The sequence below is a fragment of the Heteronotia binoei genome, chromosome 21 (genome assembly GCF_032191835.1).
Source record: "Heteronotia binoei isolate CCM8104 ecotype False Entrance Well chromosome 21, APGP_CSIRO_Hbin_v1, whole genome shotgun sequence".
Classification (NCBI taxonomy): Eukaryota; Metazoa; Chordata; class Lepidosauria; order Squamata; family Gekkonidae; genus Heteronotia; species Heteronotia binoei.
In genome coordinates, this window is record NC_083243.1 from 121,219,140 (window position 1) to 121,243,133 (window position 23,994).

Below are 23,994 nucleotides of genomic sequence, written 5' to 3' on the forward strand. Positions count from 1 at the left end.
TGAAGCCCCCCGCTGGCCAGTTTGGAGAAGGCATTTCTCTCTTTAAATCCCTTCTCCAAACCAAGCCAGCCAGCAGCTTGGAGAATACATTTAAAGTTAAATCTGCTTTCTTTCCACCTCTCTCCCTCCCCAATCTTCCTTCTTTCTGATTGAACCATCTGATGTTCACATCTTGTGACTCTCAAATATCTGACATTTATTCTATGTGGCTCTTATTTTAAGAAATTTTGGCCATCCCTGAGATAGACCATAGGTAGAACTATTTTGTAGCAGGGATCTTTTACCAATAATATGGAGGTCCAGTATCAGAAGGAAGATTCCAGAGTTAAAATAGTTTTAAAAATATTTACTTAGAAAAATATGTAAAAATACAATCACACACACAAGCAATACAAAAGCATTTTAAAGAGCTAGGAAAATAGAGATGAGTGATAGGGAATTTTATGGATTTTTGAAGAGGGTGATATTACCTGTTCCAGATGTGCAGACGTCCATTTAGAAATTAAAGATGGAGATGTGCACTTCCATCGTGCCACTTCTGAGGCCCATTACTTAGAGTAATGGAGGAAAAACCTATGTGCCCAGATTGAACAGGGAGGTGTGTTTTGTTCTCAGTTCAAATAAAGTTTAGAGGGGTGGGAACCCTCCCAGAGCGATGATGGCTCTTAATGGTCACTGATGTGTTCTTCCCTGGGACCCTGAATAGGATGCAAACTCAAAACAAAAGGTGAGAATGTCTCTACAGATCTGCCAGGATGGACCATGATGAACTTCATGTTTGGTATTAATTTAGTTTTGATACTCTGATGAGGGGTCAGAGTGGAAAACAATAAGGTTTATATTAGCATAGAGGTTAACAAAAGAGGCTGAGTTGTAGCACGAAGATAGGAAGATGGGCCATTTAGCAGCTGGCTGGTGATTAGAGGGGAGAGAGCCAGGCCAGAAGGATGCCTATGTTGTAATTGCTATGTAGTCAGAACAAGCCCAGACATGTTTCTCTGGCCTGTTGCAGAGAGTGGCTTCACTTGGCCTGTATTTCTGACCAGCAGCCTCCATCTTGAGTCCAGACCTGGGGACCCCACTACCTGTGAGGTGCTCCCATAAAGGCAGGCAGTGCCTCCTGGCTACAACCAGAGGTTGTCATTTCAACTTGTGTGATGTGTTGTGTGAATAATTCCTTTTGTCAATCTTGACAAAGTTTCACTGGGTGACTGAGGAATACAACATAATTATTTAATATACATAAGCAGACATGGAGAAATCCTGTCCCGAGCATTTAAATTTATGCTACATAAACGGGGAAGGGGGGAAATTGTGGGAGTTCTGTAGGGACAGTCAGATGATAGTGAGGGATATATAAGGAGAGTTTAGAAAGACAGACAGAGAAGTGTAAGAATGTAAGGAAAGCAGTTTGAGAACACAGTAGCAGGAACAGGGATATCCCATTAAAAATCCAGATAAAGCCCAAAAACATAGCTAGAAGAGGACACTTCTCTATTGGGTTCAGATTATACTTGAGTAATAATGCATACTCTAAGTACATAAAATCCATAAGATTTGTAAAATGGTGGATACTTTATATCGCTGTTACTTGACAGAACTGTTACATATGTGTGAAGATAAAGTGAAATGAAGGTGAATTTGTTTGTGTAACTCCAAATTCAGTGAAATGGTGGCTTCAATTTATTCTGCCCTCAAATATTCCCATTGCTTAGACACAATCAAATCTTAAATGATACAAATTATATTATATATAATCAATTGAATAATTGAAATAGATGGCATAGTGTCCTGATGGATACATTCATTGCAGTCCAGAATGCTGTGTGTGCACTTTGAGACATATATTGGGTTAGATCTTGCCTAGGTTTTCTGTGGGTGCAAGGAGGGGTGGGTGAGTTTTGCCTATTCTCCATCCCATGAAGATCTCTGATTGTCCCCAAGCTATTCCTGGCGGTGGGTCCCCTGTTCCCCAGGAGCAGCGTTTCAGGGGGCATTTTGACCTTCTGTGGTAAGTGAATAAATAAAAATTGCCCCCGCCTCCTTGCAACTGTAGTAATCTACATAGGATCTCCCATGCATTTTGGTTTGTTAGTGGGATCCAACACACATACACCACAAGACAATGGAGATTAACCATGGGTTATCATCCTCCATTAGTGGGAAAGTCTTTGAAGGGAGGAGAACATCAGAAAATGTATGCTCGTCAGCAATAACAGCTGGATTAGTTTTGCCCTTTGGTTACTATCTCAAGGCTGCTGACATTGGTTACTGTGAGGCTTTCATAGATATTGTCTCTGCATAGCCTAAAGAGTGGCTTGATAAAATAGAGAAAAAGGTAAATCACCCAGGGGTCACTGCGGTCTATCTCTAGTGCCTGGTGAAGGACAGAAAAATGCTTCTACTTGGGGCAAAGCTAATTAATTCCAGGATAAGTGTCACTTAACTGCAACATGTCTAAGCATTGGCAGTAGTGCAAGATGGTTTCAAATTGATCAGACACCTCAATTTTCAGAAATATGAATAACATTAACACAGGTAACCTTTATTGGATTTTTGTTATCATTTCAAGATTGTCACATGCTTTGGATTAATGCTGAAACCAGTGCTTAGCAATCAAAGTGGTTTCTTTTTAGAGTGTAAGAGTTTTGCTCTTGACTGTTCTTTTCTCTGAACACGAGGACTCTTGAGCATTGTGATGCATGCAGAAATGTATTTCTGTTTCCTACTCATTCCTTCCTCAGTTAGATTTTTATGATAATAATACTTGATCAGCCAGCAGTATTTATTAGTGGCCAGAATATACTGTCTTACTAACATCACACAGTAAAACTCATTAAGCAGCATATGAGGAGTCTTTGACAGTCTCATTGAATCATAGCCAAGACCATTATTGACTTATTTCAACTTTCTAAAGTAGTTTGTTGAAATTAATGCTGACTTTCTTTTCTGGACTGTTGTAGGTATGGAAAGATGCTGCCACTCAAATATTTTTCTCTTTATCTGCTGCATGGGGTGGTTTGATTACTCTGTCTTCCTATAACAAATTCCATAATAACTGCTACAGGTAAGTGCCATGATTTTGATAAAACTAGTGGCTTGGTAGTGCTTGAGTGGCCAATTTCATTCATGAAATATCTGAGACCCATTTTGATACTTAACTATTGATAGTTGTTTTTATAATTTTATTTCATAATTCAGGGCTACCAGTGGTCCCAAATTTTTCAAGACAATCAACCCATGGAAAGAAGCTGATTAACTAATTTGTTCTTGTTGGGTTTAAATGAGTAACAGGAAAGAACAGATCTGCACATTCAAAGCTATCACTTAGTATACCCACTAAGTAAGGAGGGGAGGTTGACTATTCCCACATGTGGGGAAAAAAAGTTTTTTGCAGATAAAAAAAATTAGCTTGCCAGGACAATGGCTTGACTAGAACTTTCCCCCCTGGCATTCCATAAGCTGTGAGCTTTTAAAGTAGGGTAGTAGCCGGGGCTGGTTCCAGGTTTTTTTGGGCCTTGGATAGAGTGCTCAGCCCTTCTATGCCAACCACCCTCCCTTCCTATACCCCCACTTAGACCTCTCTTCCTGCACCTGCCTATGCATCTTTCCCTGCTTGCTCTTGACCCCTCCCAAAGCCACCTGCTTGTCCTTTCCTCATTGGCATTGGGAGGTGTTGTAAGGCTGGGAGTGCCACTGCTGTGACTGTCACTGTCCATAAATTTGTCCCTGGCAGATAGCTAGGAGCCCAGGAGTTGCTGGGCTTGCAAGCAAGTGGGCAATGGGAAGGGCACACAGACAGGTAGCAAAGGAGATGTGTGGATCCTGCAGAGCATTCTAGAAACCAATTTTGATCCATTAGTCTCCATGGGTGATCATAAATCAGCTTGCTACCTAGACACTGATCACACTGATGCACCTGTATATAAATTATACAAATTGTATAAAGGTAGCCATTTATATTCAAATACAATTATACAAATTGTATAAAGCAGGGGTGGCCAACGGTAGCTCTCCAGATGTTTTTTGCCTACAACTCCCATCAGCCCCAGCCAGCATGCTGGCTGGGGCTGATGGGAGTTGTAGGCAAAAAACATCTGGAGAGCTACCGTTGGCCACCCCTGGTATAAAGGTAGCTATTTATACCCAAATGCTGAAAAATGTTCTTGGTTTTACTCTTCAAAAGTTGACATAACATATTTCGTTTTAAGGGTTCATACATAAGCATAAGCAATTACTTGAGTAGATTCACCAAGATAATTGGCTATATGAAGTATGGGGGTATCACAGCTTCCAGTGAGTTAGTGTTTGTATCAGTGGGTTCATTACATATAGTATGTATATTTTTTATACACTGTCCTACTGGGTTTGGTACTTAAATGATGAATATTCTCATGTACACCATCATATCTGTCTTGTGCATTAAAACAATATGGCAAATGTCTTCTTTTTCCTATTTCAGGGATACCTTGATAGTAACTTGTACCAACAGTGCCACAAGTATATTTGCAGGCTTTGTTATTTTTTCGGTTATTGGCTTCATGGCAAATGAGCTCAAAGTTGATATTGAAGATGTTGCAGACCAAGGTGCGATTGTTTTTTTTGCAAATATTAACTAAATGATGCTAGGTATGTTCACTCAAAAATGAGTTTCGCTGGTTCTCTTACTTACAAGTACATGTGTTTAGGATTGTAACCTACATGTGCAGCTGGGCATAAGAGCATGAATCATTACCCAAATGACTTACATCTGAATGTTTCTTGACTATAGAAGCACCTTCTTATGTGTCAAGCTCACCTGCACACTTGGATCTTGGCAATTCTTACTGGGATCTACTGCCTGATGTTTACCAAGGTCCGTACAACATTCAGTCTTTGCAGGGCACAGCCCTCAATCTCTCAGGAAGATGAGGTTTGTTTAAGGTTTTGTTCCAGGTTCAATGTGAAATCTTGTATTTCCCAGCCAATAAACAGAGTAGTAATCAAAACGTTTATTTAATAATAATATGATCGATATATATTTGATTAAATAAATCTTTTTTTTTGTTTTAAAAAACAATTTAAAGAAAACCAGAACACTGGCATAGCTCATAGAAATCAACATATATAAGGATATATATACAACATCTTATTTGTATTCTAATTAAGTTAACTTGTAGGAAAAATATTAATTCTCAAAGCTTCTTACCAAGAGCTTTCCCCAAAAACAGAGAAGTTATTACATAGACCAACAGATGATGGCTGTTCTAAATTTTGTTTTTTCTGCTACCATGCTGGTTACCATACAATACTTGTATTTAAATTGTTGCTTAGATTTTGAAATAATGCTATAATAGAAACAAAGTCTGATTTTACTTTGCTAATTGGGCAGTTGCCCTCCAGTCAGGCCACCTCTTGCCGGACATTTTTGCCTGTTGTATGGAGATTAATATACATGGTCACTATCTGGGGAGATTTTTATTTTCTTTAATTAAATTATCCCAGAGGGTATGATGAATGTTAGAAACTCATTATTTTGACTCCTTAATTTAATTACTAGATTGAAGAAACTAGTGCAAACAGCCATCTTATCTATAGCAGCCAAGACAAGATCTTTAATCAAGAGATGAAAGCATGCTCATGAATATACAAGGTCCCCTAAGCTTTCTTAGTCAGAAAAACTGCCAGTTAACAACAGGTTTTAAAGAGAGCAGCTTGCACCTCACCAGAGCAATAAAATGTCTTAAACCAGCCATACTTTTCATGTTAATTATGGATTTCCCAAATATTTTGTGAACTACATACTGAAATTAATTGTCCTGTCATTTAAACATACAAACATTATAACACTGAAGTGCAGGGAAAAAACTGACTGGCAAAACCCCACTTTCCCCCCATTCGTTCTAGCCGCATATTGCTTTGGTTTGCCCCCCCAGTCGGAAGAATGAGACAACACGGAGTGTGGGTATAAAACAGGGCAACTTTATTAAACCATCAGCCTGGGGCAACCTAACAACTAACCAGGCAGGCCAAGGGAAAACACCCAAACCCTTCCCTGTCCGGATGGGGCGGGCCACCCAGCCCCCAGCAGCAGCCCGTTTACATCGGCTGCTGCCAGGCCGGCGGGGCCGAGTATCCCCCCAAATGGCCATGCCGCCCACCCAGGAACAGCCTGCCAGATGAAGTAACCCTGTAGCGGGCAGCACAGCAGAGAGCCGTACAGCCCCGCTGCCGTCCGTCCCCCGCTACTTCCCTTGAACCAGGAAAACCATGGGTGCCCACCAAATCAGAAACCTGACTTAAAGTCCCGCCACCACAATGCCAAGCCTCCGCTTAGGCACTTGGGCCCACCGACTGTCCTAAAGCCAATCGCAGCCCCAGCTGTAGGTCAAGCAAGAATGCCCTGTTGCCTTCTACGGACAGGTGGATGCCGTCCTGCCGATATAGGTCCGCCCTGTCTGACCTTATAGCCGGGTGTGGCAAATAGACTCCAAGGCCCTTGCCAAGAGCCTTCTTAATTGCCCTGTTGGCCTTGCGCCGAGCTCTCTCAACCCCAGCCGGGTTCCAAGCAGCTCTCCACACCCAACGAGGAAGGATGGCGGACCACAGAACTAGCACCTCGGGCCACCTGCTCCGTATTACCTTGAGGTCTTCGATCGCCTGGATTGACAGGGCCCTTCCCTATACCTGGCCCAGATCGTTACCCCCAAGGTGGATCACCAGAATCTGAGGCGGAGGACCGCTCCTCCCCTGAAACAAAAGAGGCAGGAGTCCGTCCCAACAGAGACCTCGACGCCCCTGCCATTCCACAGCTGCCCACTTGCTGAGGCCTAACTGCGAACCGATGGACGAACACCGGGCCTGGTGGGTGGCCCAAAATATGCTGTGGCCGGCGATCAAGATCCTCCTTCTCTCGCCCCGTGCCACAGCACCTGGAAAAAACAAAACAAAGTAACCAACAGTGGAATAACCAACTAACGCCGGCAGTGGGGAATAGGGCGAACATAGCTCTTGTACTCCGCAGACCTCCACCGCCCAACTTGCTGAATGGCAGGTCCCAGGTACCCCATAGCGGTGGCGGTGGATGCTGCTCTGATACGGAAGGAATGAGTCCCAAACTGAACCCCCCGAGGCCTAACTTCACCAAGGCCCAGCTGGTTATGGACCAAAATTGAAATTTGGTCAATGGCGACCCATCCTTATGTCGAAACAAAGGACCTGCTGCGTCTCCACGAACAGCGATGTAATCTTTCAATGCCGCCACCGGACAAATCAACCGGTCCTGACACGAGCCCAAAGCGATAAATGTACCTCTCTGTCTCTGGTCAGTCTTGGACTTAATGGATACGCGGTCCCCGAGAACTTTTAGGTCACCAGACTGCAAGGCCCGCCCGGATTGATCCTTCCGTGAGCTGACAACCAGCTCGCTGATCCTGAGCGCCCCAAAAAAGGCGGTTATCGCTGCCGCATGAAATAATACGGCTTCAAAATCTGAAAAACAGACTGACGACCATACCGCTTTAAGACCCTTTAGAACGGCAGGAGAGAAGGGTTGTCGAGTGTCACTCCGAGGCCCTTGCTCGCGGTCCCAACCCTCCAACATCTTGCGCAGTCTGAAATCATCAGAAACATCAGGAAAACCAAGTAAACGCTAGGGCTGAAAGCTTGGCCCTAATAGTCTTAACAACAAGCCCCTTACCTTTCAAGTGTACACAGAATTGCATAAGGTGGGGCACTGGTATGGGCCAACGGTTGGCCAACCCTACCTGCTCCCTAAAGGCCTGGAACTGCTCAACAGAGTGATCGTAGGCCCTGCGGGTAGAAGGTGCCAGGTCAGCCTCGTCTCTCCAAGACGCCACATCTCTGGAGGCATCCGAGCCAGCAGGAGGTCGGCCTCTGGTGTGAGTAGACGAAATTGCTCCATCTGACGACGAGACAGAGCATCTGCAACTCCGTTGCACACGCCGGGCACGTGCTTAGCAAGGAATAGAATATTCAAACGTAAGCAATGTAGAACAAATGCCCTAACCAGGCACATAACAGGAACTGATTTGGAAGTCAGGGTATTAATTACATGAACCACAGCCAAGTTGTCGCACCAGAAATGAACGACATGGTTGGCCAAGTCCTCACCCCATAAATGAACTGCAACAACTATTGGAAAGAATTCCAAAAAAGTCAGATTACAGCAAAGGTCGCTGGCAAGCCACTCAGCGGGCCACCTCTCGGCGTACCAATGCCCCCGAAAATAAACCCTGAAACCAATTGAACCTGCGGCGTCCGATGTGATCTGAAGCTCTGCCTCGATCCTCATCTCATCGCGCCAAAAAGACACCCCGTTAAAGTCGGACAAAAAATGATCCCACACCTCCAGATCCTGCCTCATCCCCCGGGTGACCCTAACCTGGTGATGGGACATACTTAAAGCTGACATAGCATCGCACAGGAAGGCTCTGCCTGGGGCCACAACCTTGCAGGCAAAGTTGAGGTGACCCACAATTTGATGGAGCTCCAAAAGCGAAATCTTGCGCCTACATTTCACTGCCCCCAACATCTGCCTGAGCTTGTTGATTTTTTCCACCGGCAACCGAGAAGCCTGCTGCACGGAGTTCAACTCAGTGCCCAAGAAGGTCAGTATTGAAGCAGGGCCCTCGGTCTTTTCGTGAGCCAGGGGGACCCCAAGGTCCTCCGCCAGGTATGCAGCAATCGGGCACATTGCCCCGACCCTCGCCGTCCAATAAACAAAAAATCATCTAAATAATGAACCGTATCGGCGGAGCCGGAACGCTCGCGCATCGCCCATTCCAAGAAGGTGCTAAAGCGTTCAAAAGCTGAACAAGAAATAGAGCACCCCATGGGCAAGGCCTGGTCCATGTAAAACTTCCCTTCAAACATAAAACCAAGGAGCTCAAAATCGTGGGGGTGCACAGGCAACAGGCGAAATGCAGACTTGATGTCGCATTTCACCATATCTGCACCTACTCCGCACCTTCGCACGACCCTGACTGCCTGGTCGAAGAAAGTATAATGAACTGAACAAAGTGAGTCAGGAATTGCGTCATTCTCCGGTGGTCTGGACAGTGGGTCGGTCCGACTACTGGGTATAGGCTCCTCCTCCTCGTCACAGGGTCGGGTGCTCCAATCGATCCGGAGGGGGAGTGGCCTATACCACCCAGGGCGCGCCAGTTCTTCTCCCGGCCCTGCACGAGGCAGGACGGTTTTTCTCCAGGCGCTTGCTGAGAAGCGCAGAAGATCCGGATTACTGAAACAAAACAGACTGGAAGCGTTGGGATCGGTCCCAACAACACCGGTGGCGGCAGTCTGCAGGGTCTACTCACGAGTAGACCGTGAGCGAACGGCAGACGCCCACAGCGCTTCATTCCCTTGCAGTCGTGATTGGAACCAAGCCGGAAGGAAAGAGAGGCGGCAAGCGCAGAGGCAGCGCGGTAAGCTGCCCTACAGCAACAGGGCTGCGCGCGAGTCCACGGGGCTTCAGATGGGTCCCCAGGCTGCCCGCGTTGTCTCTCCTTCGGACTGCCTAGTCGTATAGGCTGTAATAAACTAATCTTCTCATTTATTCGTCTCTGTACGTGAATGGGGAGGTGGTGAAAATTTTTATTATTAGGGGGATGCGGCTTGGATACAACTGGCGCGTCCTGGGTGGTATAGGCCACTCCCCCTCCGGATCGATTGGAGCACCTGACCCTGTGACGAGGAGGAGGAGCCTATACCCAGTAGTCGGACCGACCCACTGCCAGTCCACCGAGAAGGAAGCTTCACGGTAAGTGATACCAATCTTCCGTTCACTGACCTGCCTTTCAGATAGGAAAGGTGGTGAATCAGGCGGAACTCCCTGGGTGCCTTTTTCGGCACGACCCCAGCGGAGATATCCTTAGATTGGGAACCGGGGCTGAGTCAAAAGGGCCTAAAACTCGGCCCTCCCTGCACTCCTTCCGGATATTTCCTTAACCACCTGTTCCATACCCTTGACTGACTGCAAATTCTTAGCCATACAGGGGCCTCTGGGCCCCTGAAATGGAATCCTGAAACCATAACGAAAACCCTCCAACAAATATACCCGATCCCGAACTCTGGGATAATTGGCCAAAAGGTTCCTAAGAACCGTCACCTTGATGGGGCTGGGACCCTTTGTTAGCAGCTTGGGTATTCCCGCCCCCACCTGACCGCTTACCCCCAGCTTGGGGTTTTGACTTGCTGCATTATGACAGCGCGTGGGAACCTCCACATAGTGGGCATTCATTCTTGTATCTGCACGATTTACTGCCACAAACTCCCTGGGACGTGTATTCCCAACACAGAAGTCGGGATTGAACTGACTGCCCCGCGAAAGCATGGGGACCCGAGGTGCTCGCCTGCTTATTAACTAAGTGCCCACTATCAGACCTATCCCCAGTGTTGGGCTTGGCTGGGGACATCAGCTGCAGCCAAAGCTGCTGGTGGATTTGGTCCCAAGGGATAGCGGGGTTCAAAGCCGCCCTCATTCGGAACTCCTCGTCGTACTGCAGCCAAGCTGCACCCAAGAAGTCCGTGTAGGCTTTGTACACAATGTTGCAATACTGGAATAGCGGTGCAGCCCGTAAAGGCTGTGCACGCGCTATGACCCCAGAATAGATGAAGAACGCGGGCAACAAATTGGCCCAGTTCCTCTCAACCTTCCTGCGTTTGATTTTTTCCTTGTCCTTTTCATCCAAATCATCTTTGTCCTTCTTCTCAAGTTCCCGATAAAGAAGACCAAAAACGTCGACATATTCCCTGCACAGGATCTTTTCCCTGGTGGCCATTGTCAAATGATCGCCCAATGGCATGGCTGTGTCGCCAAAAGGGTGACATTGGAAAGATACCGACTCTAAGGTACTTGGGGGCCAACTCCAACCCCCCCCCCACTGTGTAACCGGCCATCCGGGGGACCAATGACTGCCTAACTGTTGCCCCCATGGCAGGGAACCACCAGAGGACTGCTGACTCGAGGTCCCCTGGGATGTAGAAGCCGTAGCCGGAGTACCAGATCCAGGAGGCAAGCCCCAAGGTAGGATTTGTCCCTGCCCAAAAGGACCCCATCCCCCTGCCGCTTCAGGAGAGCCAAAAGACCCACCGGTTACTCCCGTGCCAACAACCGGCGGGTGGACTGCCGCTCCAGCTGAATAAAGAGGACTCCAACCACCCCAAGGCCAGGCACCACTGGTGCCAAGGTGTCCCTGCTTACCTTCAGAATCACCGACGCCAATCGCCAATACAATGGGCACAGAGCCGCTGCCTCCGCCCGATCGAGCGAGCCCCTCCGAAGCGTTACCTTCTTCCTCAGAATCCGAAGGGTTGACCGGGCGCTCGTGGCTAGACCCACCGGAAGGACCAGGCTGGGCCAACATATCCTGCAAGGAAGAAAGCCGAACCAGGACCTCCTGTTCGAAGGCCCTGGTAGACGTACGCGCCGCTTTGCGCCCACGTGGCAATCCCGTTGTTCCAGGAACCAACCCATGCTGATGCTCCAAGGCCGCCAGCCTCTCAATTATGGCCTGCCGGGTGTGGGCCTTATCCTCCACGCCAGGAGGGCCCCCCGGAGCAGGCCTTTTTGGGGCAGACTTCAGGGGCTGCTTGCCCTTAGGCTTACCTTGCCCCTTCCTAGGAGCCATGACAAAGTACTCAACTAACACCACCCAGGCCCTCCTTCCATTAAAATAAAGCTGACTGACCACCCTAAATGCTCAGAATCTCCGGGGGAGGGGAAGTTGACCAAGAAAGAGGGTGCAGGGAAAAGATGAGCAGGGATGGTTTGCCCCTGCCTGCCTCTGTGTCGCCACTCTAGACTTCCTTGGTGGTCTCCCCTCCAAGCTCCAACCAGGGCTGACCCTGCTTAGCTTTCAGGATTTAACAATACAAGCTATCCTGGGCCACCAAGGTCAAGGCGAAGTAGCACAAGCACCCAAATCTTAAGGGTGGGAACAACCCCCCAATGGCCAGACTCCCTCACACTGCGAAAGGCCTGCGGGCAGGCCTGAGGGAGAATGGGGGGGGAAGAACGCCCCGCTAACGAAAGGGGCGACGGCCCGTTCACTCCCTGAAGCTCGCTGTCCGCAACTCCCGGCAGCGGCCGAAGGCCACGCTGCCAGCCCACAATACCAGCCCTGTAGGAGGAAAGCTGACAGCCGCGCAGAAAGCCAACGCTCCGCGCCGCGAAGCACAAGGCTGCCCCGACGCTGACAAAAGGAGACGGACGCAGCTCAATCCTCCCCAAAACGGCCGGAGAACTGCGTATGGCTGGGCGTGGCTGGGCTTATAAAGCCCCCAGACCCCGCCGAGCTCTCCCCTGGATGGAAGAGGCCCGTTTGCCTCGGCTCCATCCGGGGAGGCAAACACGGCCCCCGCCCTAAAGCTGGCTAGCGCCGGCGCGGGCAGGAAGGGGCCGGATTATTTTTGATTTCTGTGCAAATTTTTGTGCCTTTAATTTTCATTTTGCTTTCCTCCCCTGCCCAGTTCTTCTTTTCCAATCTTTTTGAGAATTTACCCCAGCCTTTTTCTGGAAGTCACTTTTGAGTCAGTTTTCCCCTCATGCATAATGTTTTGTTGTTGTTGTTGTTGCTGTTTTGTCCTGCTCACTGCCACCTACCTCCAGCCCGCTGTTCAATGTTTAGACTATGGTGGTTCAAACCATTCTCTTTCTCCCTCATCTCAAAGATGAGGAGTTTAGTTTTCTTTAAAAAAAAAGACCCTTAAGTATTGATATATCACCAGAGCATTTTAATAGACATAGCAGGTTCTCTGAATTCCCAGCTTTCATTAAAAAAAAAAAAAAAGTCTCTAGTTTCTTCCCTCAGGAAGATACACCTTTTTTCTTATATCTCTGCAGGGAGGTGTTTAGGGACCTTGTGTTTTTAAATGAAAACTGGGAATTCAGAGAAACTGCTAAGCCTATTGTTACAATTCTATAGATATATATCAATATTTGAGGGCCTTTTATAAAAAAAGGGGGGAAGTGCTTGGCACCACCAATTACACCATCAATGACAACAGCACACTTTTTTGAAAATGCTCATAATGGAAGGGAAGCATGGAAGAAAATAAATTCACAACTGTGAAAATGCACAGGGAGAGCAGACATGCAGATGAACTGGGCCAATTCCAGTGCTTGTGGATCAACTCCCAAGAAAATCAGGTGTAAATTGAATGTATGGAAAGGCTAGAAAGCATACAGCATTTCTTCTCCAAATCAGAGTGTCAGCTCTGGCTTTCTTCTTCCTCCTTGGAACAGGAATTACTTCAGAAAAATCTAGAGAAGTAATTGCCTTAGTCACAGAAGGATGCTTGGCTTGGAACTTCCCAACATTTTGCAGAGTCTCACAATATTTTGTGATTGCTTCACTCCCCTCATCCAGCCATTTTGCGGAAATGCCCACTGCTCTTACTCAATTTTTTTTTAAAACCTAAGCTCAACAAAACTGAGAATCCTTTTCTATATCACAGAACACACTCTGATCAGCTTATATGGGGCCCCAAATTTATCTCCTTTAAGTTAATGGGGAAGGGACTCTATTCTAGGACTAAAGAAGGCAAAACCTGGTACTAACCTGAATTCTACAATCTATATAATACTGCATTTTTTGCTTGCCAATTTGGTCCTTACTTTTGATTCCTTAATAATTTCTTTCAGATTAATTTGTTATTGATTAAAATAACAATAACTGTCTCTAATTTTGCCACTTCTAGGTCCTGGGATTGCCTTTGTGGTTTATCCTGAAGCTTTAACTCGGCTTCCTCTTTCACCTTTCTGGGCTATAATCTTCTTCTTGATGCTTCTAACTCTTGGCTTGGACACTATGGTAAACTTGACTTTTCCATTTTGTTCTCCGTTAAACCATCAGCTATCATACCTTGGATTAAAATTTTTATTTAGAACTAGAATTGCCAACTTGCAATTGAACCAGAATTGCCAACTTGCAATTGAACCAGAATTGCCAGGTGGTGGCTGGAGATCTCCAGGGATTACAGCTAGTCTCCAGATGATAGAGATCAGCTCACCTGGAGAAAATGGCCTGACCTGGAGACAAATGGCATTATAGCCCATTTTAGTCCCTCTCTTCCCCAAATCTTATCCTTCTCAAGCTCCACCCCCTCAAATCTCCAGGTATTTCCCAACCTGAAGCTGACAACCCTCTCTAGAACCCTGCACACACAGAAAATTTTCAGACACTAACTGTTTTGACGTTGGCCTACATAGCAGCAAGAATCTCATATTGAAGTTACCTTTCACATTAAAGCAGCAGCAGAAGAAAATCAGTCAGGGGTGAATCTGGTAGATTATTCTGTGGTAATTTTCATGAAGCACTTTGAAACTGTCTTACCTAGGAAACAATGGGGAATGCACCCGGGTGACCTTTACATGATACACTGCTGGACTTGAGTTGGAGGATTTTTAAAGTCTGTGTATAAATTAGTGCATTTAGAAGCAGTATTAAGAATCTATGGAAAAAGGTTAACATACTGCAGAAAGAAAAAATATCCACAATTTCATGCCTAAAACTTCTCATGCTGACTGCTATAGCATTGTAGCCAGTGATTTTCTTTTTCTTTTTAACCTATTATATGATCTAAGCTCACTGGATACTGTTCCTGAAAGATTTATTCCCGAGAACCAGTTTGGTGTAGTGGTTAAGTGTGTGCACTCTTATCTGGGAGAACCAGGTTTGATTTCCCACTTCTCCACTTGCACCTGCTGGAATGGCCTTGGGTCAGCCAAAGCTCTTGTAGGAATTGTCCTTGAAAGGGCAGCTGCTGTGAGAATCCTCTTGGCTCCACCCACCTCACAGGGTGTCTGTTGTGGGGGAGGAAGATAAAGGAGATTGTGAGCCGCTCTAAGACTCTGAGATTCGGAGTGGAGGGCAGGATATAAATCCAATATCATCATCATCGTCTTCATTGCTTGCTTATCCTTTGCAGCCCTGAAATGGCACATACCTTGTTCCTTCCTGTTTTCTGTACACAATAACTTGTATGAAGTGGATAATCTGTAAAGGTGCAAGGCAGACATTGTTTGATATTTGAAGAACCTCATCTTAAATTGGAAGAATGAATTAGATCATCTTCATAGAGTCTGCAGAATGAAAACAGTTGTAGCAGCATTATTGAATATACCTTCTTTTTCTATCAAAATTTTTGCATATAACTCCTAATATCTTATGTTTTGTATTTTTTGATGTCCCCCAGTTTGCCACTATTGAAACAATAGTGACATCAGTTGCCGATGAGTTTCCAAAGTACTTACGTACTCACAAGCCTCTGTTCACTCTTGGATGCTGCATTTGCTTTTTCATCATGGGCTTTCCTATGATCACTCAGGTAAAAGCATTGTCATCTGAGCATTTGCCATCTGTAAAATATGTATGTGTTATATCCTGTGACCATTCTATGAAATAAGGCCCAATCTTATTAAATTTTAAAAGAAAATGTGTAGGTCAAAATAAAATGGTTATGAAACTTGATACTGAAGGATTTGACAAGTGTATAAGAGATAATTTGTCAGGAAGGCAGTTAAATTCATTCTTGCACCACATTAACATTTCCATACCAAATCACCTTCTATAGAATATTACTTTTCAGACCGTAATTCACATCAGCTTTTAAATTCCTCTTGCATGATGAATGCTATAATCCCCTTATACAGTATACGTTCCCGATACACAGAATACAGATGTACAACAAACATATATGCACTTAATGTTACTTCATTACCACATAATGTGAGCTTATATAGTTAACCAGTCCACCCAAGTAAGCTGGGAAATGTGCATCATTCTGCCAAAGGGCAAGGACAATATAATATCAATTGCTAGTGTGTTGCAAAATGTGTGATAGATTATATGTGTATGAACTTCAATTCTGATATGAAGCTGGAATGTTCCACAGTTCCAGTCCATTGAAATGGCCTGTTTGGGAGTAGGGGAGAGGGCTGACCAAGGGAAAGGAGGACAAAAAGATTTCAATCTAGTCCTTCTGCAAACTCTCAGTATAGTTCCTTTGTTTAGACTATCTCCTGACAGCTTTTGACATTTCTGTTACTAACAACCTGTTTTAATTTTAGGGTGGGATGTACATGTTGCAGCTTGTGGATACTTATGCAGCATCTTACTCTCTTGTTATAATAGCCATCTTTGAACTTGTTGGAATTTCATACATTTATGGTAAGAAAAAGGATGTATTCTGTGTACATTTGACAGTATATGTTCAAGTGGATGAGTGATACATAACGTCCTGATTTTAAAAACAAATGACTTTATCGTCATCCTTTACAAATATCAAAGAAAAACTGATGAGAGCCTCAGAATTTCTCAAAGATTTCATTAACTAATTTTTTTGAGTTAATTTAGACTGTTCTAGTTGAATTGTGGCTATACTAGTGATTTCTTATTAGTGCTGAATCAATAGTGGTAGATTGCGTATCTAGTGGCATAAATATTGGCAATCCATAAATGCATAGGTAAATTTTTAGGCTCCAACCATGGCTTAGATGGGAATGAAAACACATTTGTAAGCACTAGTGTGTGTGTGTCAAGCAATTAGATCTCAAAGAAATCAATCCTTGATTTGAAAAAAAGTATGATTTATTGATAATCCAAGATGCTTCTATTGAGCTAGGTATCGGAACTGATACATAGTAACAGTGAAAGGCATACTTAAAGGTGGTGCATCAAAAGTTTTCTAAACAAAGCTACATTCTCTAAACAATGCTGTATTCACGTGTGAATCTTCACACGGCAACTCCTTATCTCCCCTGTGGTTTCCTTCCCTGGGATCAGGCCTGAGAACCTGTCCCTGGAGGCGCTTATCTTCAAAGAGTAAATTCCTGCATTTGTTAATGAAAGCGAGAGAGGCAAAAGAGGCACGAACTACCCTCTAGATATTTCCTGCTTTGATGTGCCCAGCTTGGTTCCTAGTTAGTAACATTTATGGAGCTTTACAGATACATTCAGTTAGCATCATACTATTAGCATTATATTATTGAAAGAAAGATTCACATTGCTTGACATACTGCCCCCCCTAAGCTTGTGCTCGAGGTTTGTCAGTAGGTAAAATCTTTTGAGAAGGAGGGGGCCCCAGAGGTCTGAGGATTTCACCCATTCATCACAGCTGGGAGGAAAGTATTTCCAGTGGACCAGATAGTATAACCCCCCCCCTCTTCATTTTGGCATCCAGCACCTCCTGCACCTCATGATGACTCTGACCCTTCACTTGAATAGGTTTGGACTCTGGAGGGCAGGGGTGCCAAGTTGTAGCCCCCGGATCTTTGCGAAGAAGGCTGCAATGGAAAACAGGGTGGATTTTACTTAACAGTTTAGGCAGTTCTAGTTCTACCGTTGCTTTGTTTATTACTCTCTTTATTTTGAATGGACTCAAGTATTTATAGGCTAGCTTCCAAGATGTCTGTGGCAATGGCAAGTTCTTGGTAGACAGGAAAACTGTTTTCCCCACTTTAAATTCCCACTCTGGAGAGTGCTTTTTGTCAAACTGGGCTTTGTAATCTCTTTTTGCCATTTCTAAGTTGTCTTGGATAATTGCCCACCCCTTCCCCAGAGTCTCCCACCATTGCTGGCAAGAAGTGGTGGGTGGAGTCCCGTTGCTGCTGGGTAGCAGGAGGAAGGGTTTCCCTTCATAGCCATTTACAATTTTGAACGGTGTAGATTTAGTGGAGCTATGGAGGCTGTTGTTATACCTGTATTCAGCGAAAGGGAGTAGCTCCACCCAATTGGACTGTTGATAGTTCACATAGCACCATAAATACTGTTCTAGAAAGCTGTTCACTTGTTCCGTCTGTCCGTCCGTCTGTGGGTGATAAGCGGAGCTCAACCATTGCTCCATGCCTGTCATTTTACAAAACTCCCGCCAGAAGTTGGCAACGAACTGTGGCCCACGGTCGCTAATGACCTTGTCTGGGAACGAGTGTACTTTTACCACGTGCTGAAAGAACAAGTATGCAAGCTTTTTTGCTGTGGGAAACTTTTTACAAGGAATGAAATGTGCTTGTTTTGAAAATGTGTCCACCACCACTAGAATCACAGTCCGGCCCTGGGACACTGGTAACTCCACTATGAAGTCCATGGACACCACCGACCAGGGTCGCTCGGCCGTAGGGGTCGGCTGGAGGAGACTGGGCGGCTTTCCCCCCCCATTTTTTGGCCATTATGCAGACTGGGCAGGTGGCCACAAATTCAGAGATGTCTTTTTTCATGTGTGGCCACCAGAACTGTCTATTGACCAAATGTAGCGTTTTTACGTATCCAAAGTGGCCAGATATTTTGCTGCAATGGCAGTGCTGTAAAACCTCTCGGCAGATGGTTTTTGGGACATACAGCTTTCCGTCATAGTACCAAAACCCACCTGTCCCTTTTATGAGCCCTTCCGGTCTCCCTTCTCCCTTGCACTCCGCTTCTGTGATCAGTCTATTGCCCCCCCATGGTTCCGACACTGGTTTTTTCCCGGAGTATGTGGTCACCACTCCTGCCAAAGGGGGAATGAGGGAATCTACCACCTCTTCCCTTTGGCTCTCATGCTGCAGCAGTCTGGACAGGGCATCTGCTAAGAAGTTTTTCGACCCCGGGATATGTTTGAGAGTAAAATCAAACTTGGCAAAGAACCCAGCCCACTGGATTTGTTTTTCAGTTAGTTTTCTACACCCGGTGAGCGCTTCCAAGTTTTTATGGTCGGTCCAAATCTCGAATGGTACTCTAGCCCCTTCTAGCCAAGACTGCCATGTTTTCAATCCAAAGGTTACTGCAAACGCTTCCTTGTCCTACACCGACCAGTTGCACTGCTCATGGGAGAACTTCTTGGAAATGTAGGCGCACGGTCTCAACCTTCCTTCTGAGTCTTTCTGCATTAATATTGCTCCTACGGCCACATCGGAAGCGTCACATTGAACCACAAAATGCTTAAGTTCGTCAGGGTGGGCTAAGACCGGTTCACTAGTAAACAAATGCTTGAGTTTGTCAAAGGCTTCCTGGCAAGTTGGGGACTACCTCAACTTGGCCCCTGGCTTTTTTGCTTCGGAGCCCTTCCCTTTGGTTTTTAATAAGTCTGTTAGTGGCAGCATCACCTGGGCGAACCCCTGAATGAACCCCCTGTAGAAATTTGCGAACCCAAGGAAGGATTGTAGCTGTCTACGTGTCCTCGGGGGTTCCCAATCCAGCACCGCTTGTATTTTTGCAGGATCCATCGCCAATCCCTTCCCTGAGACCTGAAACCCCAGGTAGTCAAGTTCCTTTTGATGAAACTCACACTTTGACAATTTAGCGTATAGTTTGTGCTCGTATAGGGTGGTGAGCACTTTTCTCACTAATTGGATATGGGAGGGCAGGTCCTTTGAATAAATAATGATGTCATCCAGGTACACCACCACCCCCTTGTACAGGTACTCCCTTAGGACCTCGTTGATAAAGTTCATGAACACCCCTGGGGCCCCTTGTAGTCCGAATAGCATCACTAAGTATTCGAATTGCCCCATTGGAGTGTTAAAGGCAGTCTTCCACTCATCCCCCTCCTTGATCCGCACCCTAAAGTAAGCGTCTCTCAGGTCCAATTTGGTGAAGATGGACCCTTCCGACACAGTGCTTAGTAGATCCTTGATTAGGGGGATGGGGTATGCGTTGGACATCAAAATCCCATTTATCCTGTGAAAATCTGTACAAAGTCTAAGGCTCCCGTCCTTTTTCCGGAATAGGACTGGCGCGGCATGCGGTGCGGTGGCTGGCCTAATGAAGCCCCTCTTTAAGTTTTTGTTTATGATCTTTTGTAGTTCAGCCTTCTCTGCCCACCCCATTGAGTACAGCTTAGCTTTGGGTAGCTCATGACCAGGGATGAGTTCGATGGCGCAGTCGGTGCTCCTCTTCGCTAAACACCCTGCGCAAGTCTCTGTATTCTCGGGGAATTGATTGGATCTCTTCCACCAACATGCACATCTTTTTGTTCCTGGGGGGCGGATTGGGTCCCCACTTCCCCGACCAGTGGTGGTGTTTGCACTGGTTGTCGGTGAAGTCTATGGTCTGCGACCCCACTGTATGTCCGGCTGGTGCCTGGCCAGCCAACCAACCCCTAGCACCACATCAAAGGACGAAGAGGGGCCAATCACGAAAACCTCTATGTCCCAGTGCTCATCCATCCCCACTAGTAGCCCCTGAGTCTCTTCTATGCAGGGCTCCCCTCGCATTATCGACCCGTCCATTTGCTCAAACTGGATCAGGTGGGGTAGGGGCGATTGGGAGAGTCCAAGAGCGTCCACTAATTTTGGGGTGATAATTTCCCTCATGCACCCTGAGTCAATCAGAGCCTGGGCGTGCATAAAGCGTTTAAGCTTCGGGTTTAGTAATGTCAATGGGACAAAGAATAAGGATCCAGTTATTCTCACCCGTAACGGTGCCGTTAGATCCATGACCTGCCTCCCGGCACCTTTCAGTGCAGGTCGCTCTCATTTTCCGCCGGCTCGGTTCCCCACGACTTCTCACTCAGGTTGTCTAGAATTATAGTATCCTCGTCAAGCACCATTGAAGTTGCGGTGCTACTGCGACTCGATTCCTTCGGCTTGGCTGGTGTCTTCTTTGGTCCCACCACGGTTGGTTTCGGGTTAAGGGGGGGGGGCTCAAGGCTTCTCTGAGCAGTTGGCGGCCAGATGGCCTGGGTCGCCACAGCGGAAGCGCCTTGCTGCAGTTGGCGTTTGAGGGCCACGCGTTTCATGTTGGTTTCTACTTCTCCTGCCAGTTGCACCCATCCCACGAGCGTCGTGGGGCAGGCTTGCTGGAGGGCCCAATCCAGGAGGCTAGCATCAAGGCCACATTGGTACGCCTCAATCTTCATCATCTCACTCCAGCCCCGGACTTTGGTGCAGTGTGCCCTGAAGTCGGCGGTGTACTCCCTCACCAATTTTGACCCCTGTTGCATGTCTTGTAGGGCTGTGATGGCTCAGGTCTCCTGGAGAGGGTCTTCATACTGGAGCAGTAGGGCTTGTAGGAACCCGGCCACACTGTCCAGTTCGGGGCCCCGGGTTTTGTACAGACTCATGTACCAGCGCCTGGCAGCCCCTTTCAGCTTGGACCTGAGGTAGTCCACTCTACTCGGGTCGTCGGGGAAAGTGTTCCCCCAGTAGTGCATGTAGCTATTTGCTTGTATGGTGAAGTATTCCACCTCTTCGGGATCGCCATCGAAGGTGGCGTACAACTCCTGACTTCGACCGAAGTCTCGCGGCCCTGGGAGCCCTGGTCCTGGTGCTGGAATTCTGAGTGGTACTGGGACTGCTGGTGCCACCGGGGGAGCTGGCATTGCTGGCGGGCTCGCCGGCGCCGGTGGGCCAGCTGGGGCTGGTGGAGCGGCCGGGGCCGGTGCAGGCGCTGGCTGCAGAGGCGCTGGTGTGGGGGGAGCCGGTGGGCCTCTCCTGAAATCCCGTAGCAGCACTTGGTTGATCTGCCTCTGCACCTCCCATGCTATGAACATGGCATTCGCTTGGATCTCGTCCCGTAGCTCCAGGGCCTTGGTTGGCATTTCTCCCCTCACTTTCTTTATGATATCCGTTTCCTTGTGGGGGGGGCTCCCGTTCTCCTCCTCTTATTTCGATCCACGCCCGCAGACATCGTCTGACCTCGGTTCTCCCTGTTCATCATCCTCCCGAGTTGGGCAGTCATCCCCCCTCTCGCCAGGGTTACCATTCTTTCCCCCCTGGCTTGACCTCATCAGGAGGGTTTCGTGGCATGCCGGGGCCTCGTCCATCAGGGTGGTGGAGGTTCATGGCTCCCACTTCCACGGGGTGATGAACAGCTCTTGGATGTGCAGCGGGGATCCACGACCCCCTACTCCCCGTGCCCCGACGATGTGCCAGGGGGGAGTTTTTACTCCGGTTAGTCCAAAGGGTTCAGTGGGTTCTCTGTTATCTGGAACTTTTCCAGCCATCCGGCTTAAAAGTGGCCGGTTCAGATAAACTCCAAATATGGATCAGTTCCAAAATGTCAAGCAATCAGATCTCAAAGAAATCAGTCCTTGATTTGAAACAAAGTATGATTTATTGATAATCCAAGATGCTTCTATTGAGCTAGGTATTGGAACTGATACATAGTAACAGTGAAAGGCATACTTAAAGGTGGCACATCAAAGGTTTTCTAAACAAAGCTATATTCTCTAAACAATGCTGTATTCACGTGTGAATCTTCACATGGCAACTCCTTATCTCCCCTGTGGTTTCCTTCCCTGGGATCAGGCCTGAGAACCTGTCCCTGGAGGCGCTTATCTTCAAAGAGTAAATTCCTGCATTTGTTAATGAAAGCGAGAGAGGCAAAAGAGGCACGAACTACCCTCTAGATATTTCCTGCTTTGATGTGCCCAGCTTGGTTCCTGGTTAGTAACATTTATGGAGCTTTACAGATACATTCAGTTAGCATCATACTATTAGCATTATATTATTGAAAGAAAGATTCACATTGCTTCACAGTGTGTGTGTGTGTATGTGTGTGTATGTTTGTAAAATTTGTCCATGCCAAGAAGCCCTAATCATTTCAGTCATAGAATCATAGTTGGACGGGACCTCCAGGGCCATCCAGTCCAACCCCCTGCACAATGCAGGAACCTCACAAACACCTCTCCCCCACACCCCCTTCCTGACTTCCTTCTCATTATCTGCCTAATTCACAGAATCTGCAATCAAATAAATCAAAACCACTCTGTGAAAAATATATTTACAAAATGTGATTCATACAAGAAAAAAAGTGCCATTCAGCATCCTCATCATTTTACATACCGCATGTGCATGTTTACGCACACACACACACACACACAAATATCAGTCCAAATAATAAATAAATCCAAGACATGAACCCAAAAAGAGCTCCAACGGACAGCTAGCAGTGTAAAGTCCATTTTGAACCACCAGGTCTTTCCTCCAGGAAGCGTCTTGCTGAACTTGCAGCATATGTGTAGAGAATTTCACAATGTTCAGATCTTTCACAAATTTATGCACAAAATTGGAATGCTGCTGCCTCCATCTGGTCAGCAAGCTAATTGCATTAATTGCCTCCTCATGATCTGCCTAATTCACAGAATCAGCAGTGCTATCAGATGGCCATCTAGGTTCTGTTTACAAACCTCCAAGGAAGGGAAGCCTGTCCCACTGAGGAACCACTCTGTTAGGAAGTTCTTCCTGATGTTTAGCCAAAAACTCATTTGAATTAATTTCAACCCGTCGGTTCTGGTCCAACCTTCTGGGGCAACAGAAAACAATTCTGCACCACCATCTATATGACAGCTGTTCATGTACTTGAAGATGGTGATCATATCACCTCTCAATTGTCTCCTCTCCAGGCTAAACATATTCAGCTCCTTCAACTTGGTCATAGGACATTCCAGCTTTATATTCTTCTTAAATTGTGGTGCCCAAAACTGAACACAGTACTCTAGGTGAGGTTGAACCAAAGCAGAGTAAAGTGATACCATCATTTCACATGATCTGGACACGATACTTCTGTTGAAACAAAATTGCATTTGCCTTTTTAGCTGCTGCATCACTGTTGACTCATGTTAAGTGTATGGTTCACTAAGACCCCTAGATCCTTTTCACACATACTACTGTCAAGACAAGCCTCCCCCATCTTATAATGATACATTGGTTTTCCCACCTAAATGCAGAACTTTATGTTTTTCCCTGTTAAAATTCATTTTATTGGTTTCAGTCCAGTTTTCAAGCCTGTCAAGATCATCCTGTATCCTGTCTCTGTCTTCTATTGCACTTGCAGCCCCTCTCAGTTTAGTATCATCTGCAAATTTAATAAACATTCCCTCTATTCCTTCATCTGAATCATTTATAAAAATGTTGAACAAAACTGGCCCCAGGACAAATCCTTGAGGGACTCCACTTGTCACTCCTCTCCAAGAGGATGAGGAACCAAGCTGGTGGGGTTTGAAATGCCAAGTGGTACAAAGTTAAAAACCAACAGCAGAATAGTAAAATTAACAAATTCAGAAAACCTTTGATCT

General features: G+C 46.3%; 1 protein-coding gene across 2 annotated transcripts in view; it reads left to right on the plus strand.

The window, feature by feature from the left end:
• Positions 1 to 23,994, plus strand: part of SLC6A5 (solute carrier family 6 member 5) — a 125,401-nt gene that overhangs the window by 60,115 nt on the left and 41,292 nt on the right. For both annotated transcript variants that reach the window (XM_060262511.1, XM_060262512.1), the window contains 5 exons: positions 2,964 to 3,067; positions 4,463 to 4,587; positions 13,702 to 13,814; positions 15,199 to 15,330; positions 16,073 to 16,172. In XM_060262511.1, coding sequence (XP_060118494.1) covers positions 2,964 to 3,067; positions 4,463 to 4,587; positions 13,702 to 13,814; positions 15,199 to 15,330; positions 16,073 to 16,172 — 574 coding nt within the window. The remainder of the gene's footprint in view (positions 1 to 2,963; positions 3,068 to 4,462; positions 4,588 to 13,701; positions 13,815 to 15,198; positions 15,331 to 16,072; positions 16,173 to 23,994) is intronic.